Source organism: Herpailurus yagouaroundi, unplaced genomic scaffold (assembly GCF_014898765.1).
Source record: "Herpailurus yagouaroundi ecotype Mexico unplaced genomic scaffold, PumYag 218, whole genome shotgun sequence".
NCBI lineage: Eukaryota > Metazoa > Chordata > Mammalia > Carnivora > Felidae > Herpailurus > Herpailurus yagouaroundi.
The window spans coordinates 6,587,649-6,603,268 of NW_024412449.1; the positions used below are offsets into that span (position 1 = coordinate 6,587,649).

The 15,620-nt window shown below is 45.3% G+C and overlaps 1 protein-coding gene across 14 annotated transcripts in view; it reads right to left on the reverse strand.

Moving 5' to 3' along the window:
• The window catches only part of PPFIBP2 (PPFIB scaffold protein 2), a 151,106-nt gene that overhangs the window by 53,914 nt on the left and 81,572 nt on the right, over window positions 1-15,620 (reverse strand). For 8 of the 14 annotated variants that reach the window (XM_040456984.1, XM_040456987.1, XM_040456986.1 and 5 more), the window contains 2 exons: window positions 12,290-12,403; window positions 928-1,059 (listed from right to left, as the gene is read on the reverse strand). In XM_040456984.1, the coding sequence (XP_040312918.1) occupies window positions 928-1,059; window positions 12,290-12,403 (246 nt within the window). Of the gene's footprint in view, window positions 1-927; window positions 1,060-5,552; window positions 5,931-6,655; window positions 6,711-12,289; window positions 12,404-12,565; window positions 13,367-15,620 lie in introns of those variants that run through there. The other 6 variants (XM_040456988.1, XM_040456991.1, XM_040456992.1 and 3 more) reach the window with 5 other exon arrangements.

The window sequence follows — 15,620 nt, forward strand, 5'->3', positions numbered from 1 at the left end:
CCAGGTACTATGATAGGGACTTTTGTGATTTTTATTTGGACTTCACACAGTTACCTATTTTACAGATAAATAAAGTCTCGAGAAATTAAGCAGCTAACTTGTTGAATGAAATTCAAAGACCTATTAAGCAGTTAGGTTAGTGATTGAACCAATGTGCTTCTAAACCTACAGCCTATCTTCCTTCTACATCTTACATGCCAGGTGCAAATATGGGCACTTGTAGGTAGAGACATATGGAAGGTAGTTATCTAAGGTTAAAACAGGATGTTCTTTCTCAACAAAAGCAACTCTGAGCCTAAAATTTACACAAAACATTTATCCTAAAAAGGAGTCTGGAATGTTCTGGCCAATGGCATTATAGAGTGTAAAACACTCTATAGAGTGTAAAAAAATAGGAACAATGCAGGAAAACATTAATAGAAGGCCTGTACATGGGCTTCCTCCTATGACCTATCAGGAGAAAAGAAACATAATCTAAAGGTTCCATCTAGGTCAGTGAAAAGCACATCAAAGAATGTCTCCAGACTCCTTGGATATAGTGATGGTGGCCTATTGGGCAGCTGACTTCATCCCAGATATATCCTCATTACCTTGGCTCCCACAGAGGACATCTTGGGTCCCTTCACAACTTGCCTGATCCTTCCCCCTCTAATGCTTCCCTTTCTATCCTTGTCAGCAGCTTGAGGGAGGATAAAGCCTTAGAGCCAAAACTGGGTGGTTTGGGCATTGCTGAAATCTGCAGCCACAGCAAAACCTGATAACTTGGTATTAACAGATCATTGTGTCTCTAGTGCATAGATGCTTCTGGCGCCCAGTGGCTGCCAGGCTTGGGGTTGACCAGATGGCCTGAATCCACATTAGGATAGTTTCCTCTGCTCTGAGTTTAGAACTGTATGGATCCCCCAGAATTTGGTCTATCACACTCACCTCTGCTTTTCTCTGCTTCTCCTCCTGCTCTCTCTGCTCCTTCTCCATGCCAACCAGCTTGAGTTTCAGCTCAGAAACTTCAGTCATCAGATCAAGCTTCTGGGTCTCAAGAGATGTGCGACTTAGCAGCTCCTGCAAGCAAAACCAGATGTCAAAATCAGAGCCTCCCTGGCAACAAGGACAGCTGTAGCTCCATCCAGAGCATACAAGGCAAACTCTGGTGGACAACAGAGCTGAGACTGCTGCCTATGAGCTACAGGGCTGTTAGGGACAGGTCTCAGCTGATACTGGGTCACTCAGGGAGAGCACAGCCCCTGGCACCACCCACTGTGCTCTGAGAAACAATGTGAACTATAGCTCTCAAAAAACAAGTTTGCCATTAGAAGCCATTATTTCCAAGTACAGAAAAAGGGACAGTTTTGCTCAAAGAACGAAACTTCTCCATCTCTATTTCCAATGCAAAGCAGCAGGTCCTTTCAACCAAAACAAACAAAAAAACACAGACAAACCCAAGCTTACGTTAACAATATATCTTTTTTAAAACCAAGGATTCCAAATCACCTCCTGGGCTCAATGTTCAGCCCACATTTTCAACAAATTTCATTTTAAGGTCTCACTGCAAGGAGCCTAGGAGGGAGCTAGAGCATAAAGCAGATATTCAATGAGTATTTACTAAATGACAGAATCCTGTTTATGTGATACAGACTTTTCCTAGCCTATTGTGATAATGGATCTTTTCTAGCCACGACGGTATGGAGGTAAGGAAATTGTTCTTCCCTTATTGTAAGACCAGACTCAGGAAGGTTATCAGTCCTGCCCTACCATAATAAGAACAGTAGTAGACGGCAACCTGCCATTAATACATATAACTAATAAGCATAAATAAGACAAAAAACAAAGGTGATTGACAAAATACCTGCTGGGAACCACTAGGGATTATGAAGGACCTCAAAAACCAGGAACATTTCTGGTCCAGGGGCAACACTTCTCCATTGGCCAAAGGCCATGGTCCATGAGCTCCAGAGTCTTGGCACACGGGAGACACGGTTTCCAGCAATGAGACTACAGTATGGCCATCAGGAGAGTGACCAGCCAAATCAGCAGACAGAAAAGATACACTATTCCATCTCAGTATGAACTTTCTATATTAAGTTGGGCAACCTAACCCTCATACAAGAATGGTGATCAACATTCTGACCAATAGCTATGATTTCATATATTCTGAACCGTCCTCAGACTACAGACCAAACCACACAGGACACAGATCTTAACTAGGAAAACATGATTCCCTAGGCCAAGCCCCTCAATGTGTCAGAAAGCCAGTCTACAAACTCTTCATCTGCTAATCTGAAGGGACGGGTACCTAGAAGTTCAGCAAAATGAACTCACTGAGCACTGGGCAAAGGAGGCCGGCTCTTCCTGTTTCAGCTAGACTTGAACTAGCTTATAGCACAGAGGCAGTGACCCTGCCATGTGAGAACCGCAGCGTACTTGGTCATGAGTAGTCACCCAGATCAATGTGTATAATGGTGGAGGTGGGGAAGGAGAGAAGACACACAGATTCCACGAGTGCCTCCTCTGTGCCAGACCCCACAGGGTACTTTACATACATGCTTTCAATAAACCCTCCTGGTGATTTGACAGTAAATACTATCCTGACCTGAGTAATAGACAGTAACTACTAACCTGGCCCAGAGACTGGCCTTGTCTTGACCAAAGACACATGCCAGTCAACAACAGCAGAGTGCGTTAGTTAGTTTGCAAACCAAAGTCTGTTTGATTCCAAAACTCTTTTCTGTCTAACGTATCACATGGTTTCCCAAACAGAGGAAGAAGTCCAAGAATTTTAAGGAAAATAAAAGAAAAAAAATACCTGCTGAAAAAAAAGCCAATCAACAAATATTCACGGAGTCACGGAGTGAGGAAATAGCCACTCAAACTGTTAAGATTTTGTTGAGCGCACACTCTCTACCAGGGCCTGGCGCGAAGGCTCTCTGAAGATCTAATCCTCTCTGATACCACCTACTCACTCCCACCTCCTCTCTCTTCCTTCCTCACCTTCCCCTCTGTTCCACCACCTCATTCTACGTTTCTCTCTCCATCCTTTCATCTACCTGTTTTGTTCCACAAATGACTTGAGGCGGTTTGAATAATGGACAATTTAAGTTAAAATGTAAAATCATAAAAGTTAAAGCAGGCAGGAAAAGAAGTTGAGGCCAGAGCCACCGCTGGTGTAAAACTCCTAAAGTTCTGTGGGTTGCTAGAGATGGACTATACCGTGTACGTGAGCTCTCCAAGCCACCAGTGCAAAGGGGTAGAGAAGTAATTCTCTAAATCAGATAGCAACGATTGCTTTAGAGTACGGACAATTGAGAAAATGTTGTTCCATTCCATTCCAGACTTCAATCATTTACTCAACATGTTTTTAAGTATCTACCAGAAGTCAAGGCCTAGGGATAGGATTATTAAAAACGCAGCCCACTGAGTGCTTGAATATCTTACATGCAGTTTGCCCGCTAAGCAACATTCACGATACTGCCGCCTTGGTGGGATCAAAAAAAGCCTCAGAATGTATCTCTCCTGAACAGTAGGAATCTATTCCACTTCTGTTAATGCCAAAATCCCTCTAGCTATTTCAGGTTGCCAGGTTGTAATTGGTCACACCAATGTTCCCACTGACAAGGATAATATTCTCATTGGTTGTACTAAAGTTCCAATAGCCGTTCCAGTTGGTCACGGCAGGGTTCCAATTGGTTACACTAACATCCCAAGTGGGAGTTCCAGTTGTTAGTGATTATATTCCAGCTATTATATCTATTAGCATATGCCTCTACCTTTCATTGTCCTTACCCCTCATCCTTGTCATTGGTAAGTACTGTCCTACTCCCTGAATTCAAAATCAGCCTTCAACAAGCTCACCCAGTCCAGCTCCACTTTCCATCTCCAGGTACACATGGTCCCCAGCCACTATTACATGTTATATTCTCTATCAGACGTGTCTAAAGAAGGTTTACCCTACCTTTTCAACTGTTCCTTCTCCTTCCAGCATAAACTGAATCCTGACTTCTGCAGCCTATCACATACCCTTCCCAGTCATCTCAAGTGGAGTCCATCCTGTTTCGACGATCCAACTTTACTGGACATGCTTCCAGACCACTACTGTCCTTATTGATCATCTACATCTGCCCTCCTCTTCTAAAGTGGTGCCATTCAGTTACAGCACATTCCAGAACCCAAGACAACTTATCCAGAACCCAAGACAGTCTCTCATTTTCCTCAGGGCTTTTTTCTTTTGATCAATGATTTCTCTACCTAGTTTGGGCACATTCCTTCTCCTCAGTAACTTCAACATCCTTGTTCCCTCCTTGTTAGTCTTCCAATATCCACTCTGGTTTCACCTTTCTTGAGCACAACACCAACAGGTTTGCTTCCACCTTGCCTCAGTTTCTCAGCAGGATGGCCGTCATCTTAGCCGTCATCTTTATCCAGAATGCATTTGCTCTGCTTCTAAAATCTTCAGCTCTGATACAGTCTCCTTTGGCCACAGTCCTCTAACCTTTCAAGTTTCCCACTTACAGACTCAAACAATCTTTCATTTCTTCTACTGTGGCCAATACTTACCTGTTTTCCTAGTTAATAAACTTCCCTTAAGTAGTATTTGCCTCCTTATCCATTCTATACCTGAGGTCATTTCAAGTGTATCATATCTGCACCAGAAAATTCCTCATTCCAGTTCATCCCTACCCTTAGACCTAAAGTGCATTTGCTTTACCAGAGCCCAGTCCATGCCAAACCTCAAAGTCTTTTGTCTATGTTTCTACTCCCTGTGGCCTGAAAATTGCTAGTGAAAGACACTTGATGATGCCAATTGGTTTCCATACAAATTTACACTATCTAATTAGAGCTGATCTTCCAATACCGCCTGGCACCCTTGCGTTCATCTCTGGTTGGTTCCTTTCAGAGATTGTTCCAAATCTTTCCCATTCTCCTCCAGCCATAAACCTTACCCTTTCTTCCTCTTCTCCTCAAATAACCTCTCCTGTATACTGAAAAGGTATTTTAAATATTTATTTTTGAGAGGGAGGGAGGGAGGGAGGGAGGGAGAGGGAGAGAGAGAGAGAGAGAATGTACATGCAAGCAGGGGAGAAGCAGAGAGAGAGAGGGAGATAGGATCCAAAGCAGACTTTGTGCTGACAGTAGAGAGCCCAATGCAGGGCTCAAACCTGTGAACCATGAGATCATGACCTGAGCCGAAGTCAGACGCTTAACTGACTGAACCACTCAGCCACCCCCGGAAAGGTATTCTAAAATAATCTGTTCATTTGTTGAGCTTACATCCCTTTTTTCAAAATCTCCGGGAATCATCTCTCATTCATGTCTCTTAAATCCATGTCTTAGAGCAAGCAAGTCCATGTCTCATGTTGGGTTCTTTCACCTTTAAGAACCACTCTCAAGCCTAGTAAGTTTCCAGGTTGCACATAGAAAGCATATGTTCAAGGACACAAAGATTCCAGAGTGTGCTCTGGAATTACCCCATCTGACCCTCCTTCCCATTGCTGACTATCTCTCAGTCTCTAGACTTCATGCCATACCCACATAGCTTGATGTTCAGGCTTTCAAGTTACCTCCCCGGTCAATCCTTAGTGTTTGGCTGTGGTCTCTGAGTTCTGGTCCGGCTTCTCCCTCCAGCCAGTAAGTCTGAAGGACGAAGGACGACTACTCACATGGTCCTCGGCTCCCCCTCACCTCTGTCCTGACTGTGAGGAAGTTCCCACCCAGTCTGTGCTTCGCAAGGGTAGGACCATTAATCATCTACTCTGACAGGCATTTAATCTCTTTCACCATCAGCTCCCATTCCTCAGGCTATAAACATGATCAAATTTCTGACATTCAAAAGAACTTTCCCTCTTGACCTTGCCTTCCCCTTAAGCAACCATCATCAACTCTCTTGTGCTCTCGCTAGGCAAATGCATGTTCTGTGTGCACTGTTTCTACGAATGCACTCTCTCCTCATCCCCTCCCTCACCCCTTCCCAGTCAAGTTCTAGAAAGAATAACCTAACCCTTGCTGCCTCTTCTTCCTCACTTCCCTGTCTGGATGCCTGCAACCCAGATTCTGCCTTCACCAGGTAGGGCACACAAACAGTTCTGGTTCTGGGGACCAATGTCCCAACTTTCAGACGCAACCTGTACTTCTCAGCTTTCAACCATTTAACTCTTCACCCACTGATCAATGTAAGATAACACTTGCCATCCCATGCTTCCTTCCAATTTCCTGATCTGTCTTTTTTTTTTCTTCTGTTTCTTTTGCTAGCTTCTTTTACTCCAGTCTACCCCTTAAGAGAAAGGTTGTTGGATCCCTAGCTCTCAGCCTAAAGACTGGATCCAGCCCATTTGTCTGGAGCACGGAGGCGAGGCTTGGTCCCTGCTCCAACCTACAGGGTAGATCTAGCTGGGAGTCTCTCTGAATCATGCAGCTACCATAATGTGGGGGGAGGTGAGGTGTGGGGAGACAGGGGGATGGAGAGAAGGGGGACAGGTTTCATAAGCTGCATTAACTTCTGCTTTCCCAATTGTTTCCAGGTTGCCTAGGGACAGAGGGCAAGGGGAGAGGCGTGGGTGGTACATGAGGCAGGTGATTTTTGTTACTACAAACCATGAAACTAGGTAATGAAACTTTAGGGGAAAAAAACAAAAAACAAAAACCAATGAACAAAATCATCACTCACCCCTCTCACTTCACCACTACCAGTAACCTCTTCCAGAAGGGCAAAGACACCTCCTTTCCTGGAGATGGAAAAAAAACTTACATCTCAGAGAAAACCATCATTTCCTTTTTCCAAAGCTCAGTCTGAGACTGGAGCTGATAAAAAGAAGTGGCCTTTCAATTTATTCTCTCCTTAAAGGGCCACATCTTGAAGCAATTACTTCCATCTTTAAGTGTGGAACATGACCCAGGGAGTTACTGACCAATGACAGAGGACTGGAGCCAGACTGGCAATCTGAAACCAGAGTGAAGGAAGAGGCCATGGAAAGACATGAAAGGAAAAAATGCATCCCTTTGCTCTTTGAAGTAAGAGGCCTAGGCTGTGCCAGAAAGCCGCTTTCATGAGTAACACTGCAGCGAGGGGCTTGTTGTCAACCTGGGTTCGAGTCCAGACTCAGCCCCCACTACGGAAACCATCTCTCTGGAACCTCAGCCCCCTCATCCGTGAACAAAGAACACCTACTTTGCATGGTGGTATGGAGATTCAACATCGAATAAGATCAGCTTGAAGAAAGCAGTTATTTCTGGCTCCTACATCTCCCAGGGGGCAGGTTTGGGGAAGAACTGGCAAATCCTGGTTTTCTTCAGTCACAAATCAGGTGTCTCACCTCTGAGACAGGGTCGTGCTTCCACAGAATCAGGGGTACATAGCTCTGTTTACTATTCTTTTTGAGACAGAGATACCCCTTTAAAGGTACTCTTGGAAAATTTATCTGCCAGGTGCTGATGACACTTTTGAGTTCAAAAACCCGGACACATTGTCCTTCACTCAACTCAAGGGCAGGAACTGGGTATCTTAGGCCCTTAATCCACATGCTCAAGATCTTTTTTTAATGTTTATTTATTTTTGAGACAGAGGGAGAGCGTGAGTGGGGGAGGGGCACAGAGAGAGGGAGATACAGAATCTGAAACAGGCTCCAGGCTCTGAGCCGTCAGCACAGAGCCTGATGCAGGGCTTGAACCCACGAACCGTGAGATCATGACCTGAGCTGAAGTTGGACGCTTAACCGACTGAGCCACCCAGGCGCCTCGTGCATGCTCAAGATCTTAAAACTGATGACTTGGGGCACCTGGGTGGCTCAGTCGGTTGAGCGGCCGACTTCGGCTCAGGTCATGATCTCACACTCCGGGAGTTCGAGCCCCGCATCGGGCTCTGTGCTGACAGCTCAGAGCCTGGAGCCTGCTTCAGATTCTGTGTCTCCCTCTCTCTCTGACCCTCCCTCGTTCATGCTCTGTCTCTCTCTCTGTCTCAAGAATGAATAAACATTAAAAAAAACAAAACAAAAAAAACTGATGACTTGTGAGAAAGTTCGGTTTTAACAAAACTGAAATAACAGCTCTAAGAAGTGGGCAATATGGAGCCCATTATGATCATCCCTGTTCTCACTATATAAGAACACAGGTTTGACAACTTTCCTGGATCAACAGAAAGGCACAAAGACTGACTCCAAATCCCAGAAATTTGTCTTGCCACACCTCACCTGAAAGATAGCCAAAACAATGAGGATGCCTAACACCTGGGGCTCTAGGTCAGGTGGGAGGTCTGAAATCGAAGCTGTTGTCCTGCAGGATTTCTCCAAAGTTTGGGTTCTTCACAAGGAAGTTTGCATCCTTTACTTCCTCCCCATTTGGCTCTCCTAGCCTGTCCTCTTTTTGACACTGAACATTGTTTCTGCTCTCGACATTGATTACATCTGTAAACAGCTAGTCTCTGGAAAGTGCTCCATTTGGCTGTCAGCTCTGTATAAAGTCTATTATCCACTAAGTAGCATCAGCTTCTTCCTCAAAGTCATCATCCTCTGGAGAAGGGTCAACAATCAGAGGCAGAGAAGTTTGCCGTGCAGGGCCCTAATAGACTCCAGAGGCCACTTTAGAAAAAGTCACCAGGGACCTCAATGCATCAGCAGGGCCATGGAGAACCCGCCCTGTGGCGTAGATTTTGTCGCCAGCACGGTCTGAGCTAGTTACAACAAGGATATGGCTGGTCCATGCCTATATTCTCAGGGGGCTCATTCTAGACAGCCCAGGGGTGCAGCTCTCAGAGATGCTGGTAGGCAATGCCTTGACCTGCTTAGGATACAGAAGGCAGAGGTCAGCCCTGTGAGCTCTGTACCCAGGCCAGACTGTCCCAGACCTATGAAAACAAACCTAGGCTGCGGCCTCTTGGAGACCCATTTATGGATTTCCTGGAAAATCCACACCTGTTCAGGGAGTCTGAGACCATCCCTGAATAGGTGCTTCCAGAGGCAGTCCCCAAAGAGGCTCAGAGGTTCCCCTTTGCCACCCTGAATTTTGCAGGGGGCTGCAAAAATATTTTACCCTCAAATGCGTCCATCACCTATGTGCTGCTCACGTAGACCGGCGGGTGCTAATACTATTTGGTTCTGGCTTGCCTCTCTAGCCCCAAGGCCTTCATTCACGCTCTTCAGATGGGTTAATGCAAAGAGGAAAACAGATGGGACCTGAGAGATCAGCATTCAGCAGGGACAGGCTGAGGGGTGCTAACTCCATCCCCTCTTGGGCTCCTGCTGGAGGGAGGCGGACAAAGCAGCTGTGGAGAGAGATGGCTCAGTGGGGTTGCTGGAGCCTATGTAAGCTCAGGGCATGGGCTATACTGGTTGGGTTTGGGTTTCCTTAAGTCCTCCAGGAGCTATTCCAGCCAGTGGAGGGGGCTAGAGGCTAGAGCAGGGGTTGTGGACTACAGGTCTGCGGACCAGGCTTGGCCTGCAGGTATGCACGGTGTGGTTCACACAGTATTTATTTTTTTCCCGTTAAATTAGTTGCCAATGCTTTAAAAATAGACTTATCTTTAAATCTGGATTTCCCACCTGCTGTGAAGAATGAGACTATCTTACAGCACCGGGCCTACATGGGCAGTCAGCTAAAGGCGGGGAGCAAGTGCCTCCTTTAGACAAGGCCACTCCATGCGTAGGCGTAGAGCTCCCAGGGACGGCGTACCCAAGGGCGGTGGCGTCAACAGGCAGTTGTCAGAAGGCCAGGCCTCACACTGATTGGGAAGGGGCCTCACTCAGAGCTCCGCAGGCCTCAGAGCAGGAGGCCAGGCTTGGCTCAGAGCATGAATAGTCTCCAAGGGCTGGCAAAAAGAAGCAATTGTTTGCGTCCCTCCTCCTCCTCAGGGCTGGGAGTCCTCCTAGTTCCTACCACCAGAAGCCAAGAGCCCTGCGGTCCAGGATATCAGCATCAGACAAGCAAGTCCCTGCCTGTCCTCAGTTCAGAGGACACATGCATAACATCCTGTAAGCTACAGACGGCATTACCTCAGCACCGTGGGGCAAGAAAGAAGTGCCTTTTCAAACAGCATCAAGCAGATTTCAGGAAAGGACTGGCATGTGCCACAGAGGGTTCAACTCGGGCTTCAGAGCTGGGAACCCAAACGTCTCCAGCTCAGGTACCACCAAGCCCAGCAAGTGGGAGCCGAGGCTCAAATAAGTCCCGTGAGTTGAACTCAGGAGGTGCCAAAGAGGAGTCTTCCACACTCCCTTCGTTTTATCCTTGAAAGATGGAGGGAACACAGTGAACGTTATGAGCATAAAAATAACTTGGGTAAGTTCAAGGGAAGATCTTTAAACCTGAGAGGTAACAAATAAGACCTACCACACTCCAAAATATACCAAGCCAAGACATCCACCTCTGTGGCACATACGAACCACAGGCCTGGTACCTCACCCACAACACAAAAGATAATTGATCTTAAGACTTTTTCAAAAGTCTAAAATCCAGTCCATGGGCTGATGTTTGAAGAGCAAGACAGCCTAACCAGGTGGAGCTGGGAACCGACACCAGACTCCTTGACCCAGAGATGCTGACGAGGGAGCAGAACCATTGTGCAGAGAGGGGTGTAGGGCAGCCCTGGAAGAGCAGCCGGGACAGGCGGTCAGGTAGCTCAGGCACCAAATGCGGCCATGCTCTGACCTCCGATCCCGGGGACTGCCACCAGGCAATGCCTTCCTGAAACATCAACCTGACGTTTTCCAGACACGTTCCCTTCCACATTCAAATCTTCTTTGTTCTCTGGGGTTTTGCAATACTCCATCCCCACCTCAAAGCCACACCTCTATCACTCTTTGTGAAAATGCTTTCCCGCCCTTTGAGAGCTTTCCATTTTCTTTCCTGGTTTTCAAAAAGAAGACCCAGCTTAAAAAAAATAAACTCAACTCCTCCTGCTACTCAGGGAATAGGATGAGCAAGAGAAATGCACACAATTTAAATAGAAAAATCAAATGGAGCCACGAATGTGGTAACTTATTAATCAGAGATGAAAAGAAAGCAAACTAGAAAGCATACAGCTTCTGAGCTGTTGGGACTAGTTCCATCTAGTTGAGGACATCTACACAGAAGTACTGACTTAAAAAAAAAAAGTTCTTGAAATGCACTAAAAACTAAGAAATACTTGGAAGCAAACGTTTCTCCTAAGACCAAAGGTCAAATGCAAAGCCTGTGTTCATTACCATTCTATCAAAATGCTATTTGAATTTTATGCTGATCATGACAACAAAAAACATTCGAGCTCTGGGGGAAAGATTACATATAAGCAGCCATCTACTTGAACCCATACATGTTAAGGGACTGTCATTCTTTAAATAATTAGTGAGCACCTCCCATGCAACAAGGACGATTCCAGGAGCTCCAAAGCATAAACCGTGATTGAAGTGTGTGTGTGTGTGTGTGTGTGTGTGTGTGTGTGTGTGTGTGATTCCCAAAATTGCTGAAAATATAAGAACCATTCAAGGAAGTTAGATCATCTTGATAGATTTCATAAAATTTCTAATCAGCCTCTCAAAAGATTTGGAAAAGCCTGAATAAAAACTCAACACCCCTTTCTAAAAATTCAGCTCATCATTTACCATTCGGTAAAATCGTTCAAGGGTAGAAAAATGATTATTTTACTTTCCCTTCAAAAAAAAAAAGCCTCTCAGTGGTAGTATACAGTAAGATTTAAAAATGGAAAAAACTTCACTCTGATGCTAAGCATACAAAATCAGAGAACCAAATCGTATCTGTGGTGTAAAGAGAGCTTTGTAAATTACACCTATACCTGATGACAAGGAGGATGAAAAGGAAACAAGACATTTACGAGATTTAATTGAATGGGATGAGAACAGCTCCATTTTTCATGTTGACAGCAATTAAATTACATTAAAATATTATGTGTGTAATACATTTTATCAAAGAAGACTCCGCAAACTGGGAGGGGAAGAGGGAGGTGGGAAGGGGGCACACAGGAAGCTAACCAACTTCCTCAAACCCCAGATGCCGCCAACAGTCAAGCTGTGGCTGGTGTCAGAAGGGTGACTTTGTCAGCACAGCGCCCCTGAACCTGGCTAGATCAAGTGCCACCTGGGAATCTGTCTAACCAGCTCAACAGGTTATTCCTCTCGGGCCAGCCCTTCTCGCCCCTCCCTGCAAAGCTCAGTTGGGGCAAGTTTCACCTGCTGTACAAACACCACACGCAGAGCGCCCAGCCTACCTCCAGGCAGGATGGGGGAGTGAGTAGTGAGAGCGGTGACTGGACACAGCGACTTTTAACACACGAGCTGCGTTATAACCCCAGGGCCTTCAGCCCTCACGCCCTTACCTGTTGAAGCATCTCTTCGGCGGCATTGAGTTTCACCTGGTGTCCTTCCAGGCACACCTCCAGGTCCCGAATCTTTTCTCCTTGTGCTTCCACTTGGTCTGTGAGGACACTCACCTGCCCCAGGAAATAAAGCAACGGTAGAGGAGCAGAAATGGCTCACCTACTGCTGGGAAACCATACTACTGATCCATACATCAAAATGCCTTTTCTTTTTGGCGGGCAGCAGGTGGGGGGAGTGAGTGTCCTGGATGGAGAAAACTCCAGCTGTTTTCTTACCTTGCCATTGCCTAACTGACGTTGTCACATTTCCTGCTCTTGACACACTCCAGAGAAAAATACCCAGCAGTCAGGAGAGCTGCCTCCGGGCTGGACTCCCACTCCTTAGTCCTCTTACAGAGCTCGCTCTAGCAGTCCGGACCTCAAGGCATATCTCTGCCGGCAGGCCAGGGCTCTGCCACCTCATGTGGAAGAGCAATCCAAACTCCTGGGGAAACTAACCAATGACCTTACCTCTCTCATAAGGGTGTGAGGGCTGCTCACCTATCAGGCGAGTGTTCTGAAGCAATTAAGGAATGTGGGATGTAAAGGGCATGTAGTAGCACCGACAAAACTTGGCTCCAGAAAGGATTTTGTGCTTCACGGGCCAAAACATGACTCTAAGTCATAACACACACATGCCACATTGCACATAGAGTGGCAGGAAAGTCGTCTTTCTAAAAATCATGAAGAAGATCTCTTGGGATTAATAAAGATCCATTTATAGGAAGTCCTTTAAATTACACCCTAACTACATATGGAGGATTTCCATAGTCTGCTCTAGTAGCAAACTGCCCCCAGATCCTCCCTTTTATTAAAAAGGTGCCTCAGAGCAGGAAGATGAAGAAAGAGAATGGATGGCCTCCCCAAATAAAGAAATCAATGACTGGTAAATTAAGATCCTTTAGACACTTTTGGTTTTCAACCAATGGTTGAGTCATTGTCATTTACATATAGATTATCCTAAATGATTTCTCAGTCTGTAAAGGAATGATAGCTGGAGCACGAAGGAGTTAATGTAATTCACTTATGAGCGTTTAAATAAACTATCAGTTATAGGGGCACCTGGATGGCTTAGTCGGTTAAGCATCTGACTTTGGCTCAGGTTATGATCTCGCAGTTTGTGGGTTCAAGCCCCGAGTCAGGCTCTGTGCTAACAGCTCAGAACCTGGGGCCTGTGTCTGGGGCCTGGATTCTGGGTCTCCCTATCTCTCTCTCTTTCTGCTCCTCTCCCACTCATGCTTTCTCTCAAAAATAAACATTAAAAAAAAAATTACAAAGCTCCCTTTACAAAGGAAAAAAAAAACCCAAATGAATACTGCTACTTTAAGCTCTCCATTTTTATGTTCCCAAATGGATAAAGAATTATTGAAACCTATTCTTGGAGTTGATACACAGTGTACAAATATTCCAGTTATAATCCAAAAACAGGTGCCTTCTGCCAGTTAGGCCCATCTTGAACACAAACCTTCGTGGTGGTTTTTTCAATCCTCATGACCCAACACTCTCAGCAGTCCTGGCCTTTTATAGCTACTAGCTGTACTTTCAAAGGGGTAGGAATCCAGAGGGTGGCCTTTCAGAGCTCCCTGGGTTTCAGAGTTTCTGTTTGGGAAGGTTGCGTTATGGTTAATCTTATTATGAGGATTAACACATATCATCTGCACCACACCTCAGGGCCATGCGCTGGCGGTACCCACATGAATATGTGGTCTCCAGCGTTCCATGCCCTGTAGCTCAGCTGTGTGTAAGACTCAAGACATGCAGGGCTACGGGCTCTTTACAAAACTTTTTTTTTTTTCCTTACAAACTTGAATACAGTAGAAAGATCATGGAGAGAGGCACAGAAAATTGGGACAACTGTATAAAGATCCTAGAAGGTGACCTTTATTCAATAAAAACAAATACTTTGAGTCCCTAACTCTGTGCTAGGCATAATTTTAGGCACTGTGGGGAATACAGAAGTGGAAAAAAAGGGAGGGGGTGAAAATCCTTGTCTTAAAAAAATGACATTCTGATGAAGATATAAAAGATTTTGATTTTAGTGTATATGCTGCCAAAGTGAGCACAGAAGATTGTGTGTGTGTGTGTGTGTGTGTGTGTGTGTGTGTGTGTGTGTGTTTTAAGTATTATGAAAACAAAGTAATTTGTTATGTGTGATTTGCCTCATTCTTCTCCAAGTAGATCTAGGAAAACATTCTGGGCCAAGTGATTGAATTAATTCAGTCTGGCTGAGCTGCCTTGTAAGTTAAGCAAAAGGCTCTACCATGTTGAGGGTCTAACCGGCTCCATGGGTCACTACAAAACAGGGTGGTCACCTACGAGCAGCTCTGAAAGGCTGTTCACAAGCTCCTGGAATAGAAACCACTAGGATCCACTTCTGACTTCTGTGATTAGTTTCCCATGTGTGTTAGGAGTGGAAATAAGGATTCTTCAAGGATTCAGGGTTTAAAAAAATTTTTTTTTTAATACTTTATCTTATTTTTGAGAGAGAGACAGAGTGTGAGTGGGGAGGGGCAGAGAGAGAGGGAGATACGGAATGCGAAGAAGGATTCAGGGTTTAAAACAAAACTGTGAATGCCAAAGAGAACATTATCACAGAGGACTTTACTAAATTGTGTACCTTTAAACAGAATGTGTGGTTTCAGCCACAAAGGTTCCTGGTTCAAAGGTTTGTGAGTTCATACTTTTTGCCACAAAATTTCAAATTGGAAACTCTGATCAATTGCGTCATTGGGACGGAGTTTCAAATTACACATCCCTCAAAATATGTGCGATATAATGTGCTATATAATCTGTCCCCTCCTACCTCTCTGAAGGTAGTTCCTCCCCACCAGATTTCTTCACGGTCATCAACTCCAGCCACACAGACCCTTGTTGTTCATCCTATACACCAAGCACACTCCTTGTTCAGGGTGTGTGCGGGGCCAGCCTCCCTGCCTGGAATGTGCTTCTCTGGGCATCCACGGGGATCCCTCCTCCCTAGCTTGCTTCAGGACTCCTATCAGGGAGGTCTTCCCTGACTACATAATCCTTACCCTGCTTTCCTTTTCTCCATAGGATTTATCACTGTCAGAAACCTTTTATGTATTGGTTTATTGGAGAGACACCCCACCCCCCCCAACACACACACACATTCTGTAAGAACAGCAACTTAGTTTATTTTCTTCACGGCTGCAACCCCAGCACCTAAAACTAGTGTCTGCCAAATTGCAGTTGCTTACATATACATATTTAATGTTTATTATATATTTTTGAGAGAGAGAGAAAGAGAAAAAAAATGAGCATGGGAGGGGGA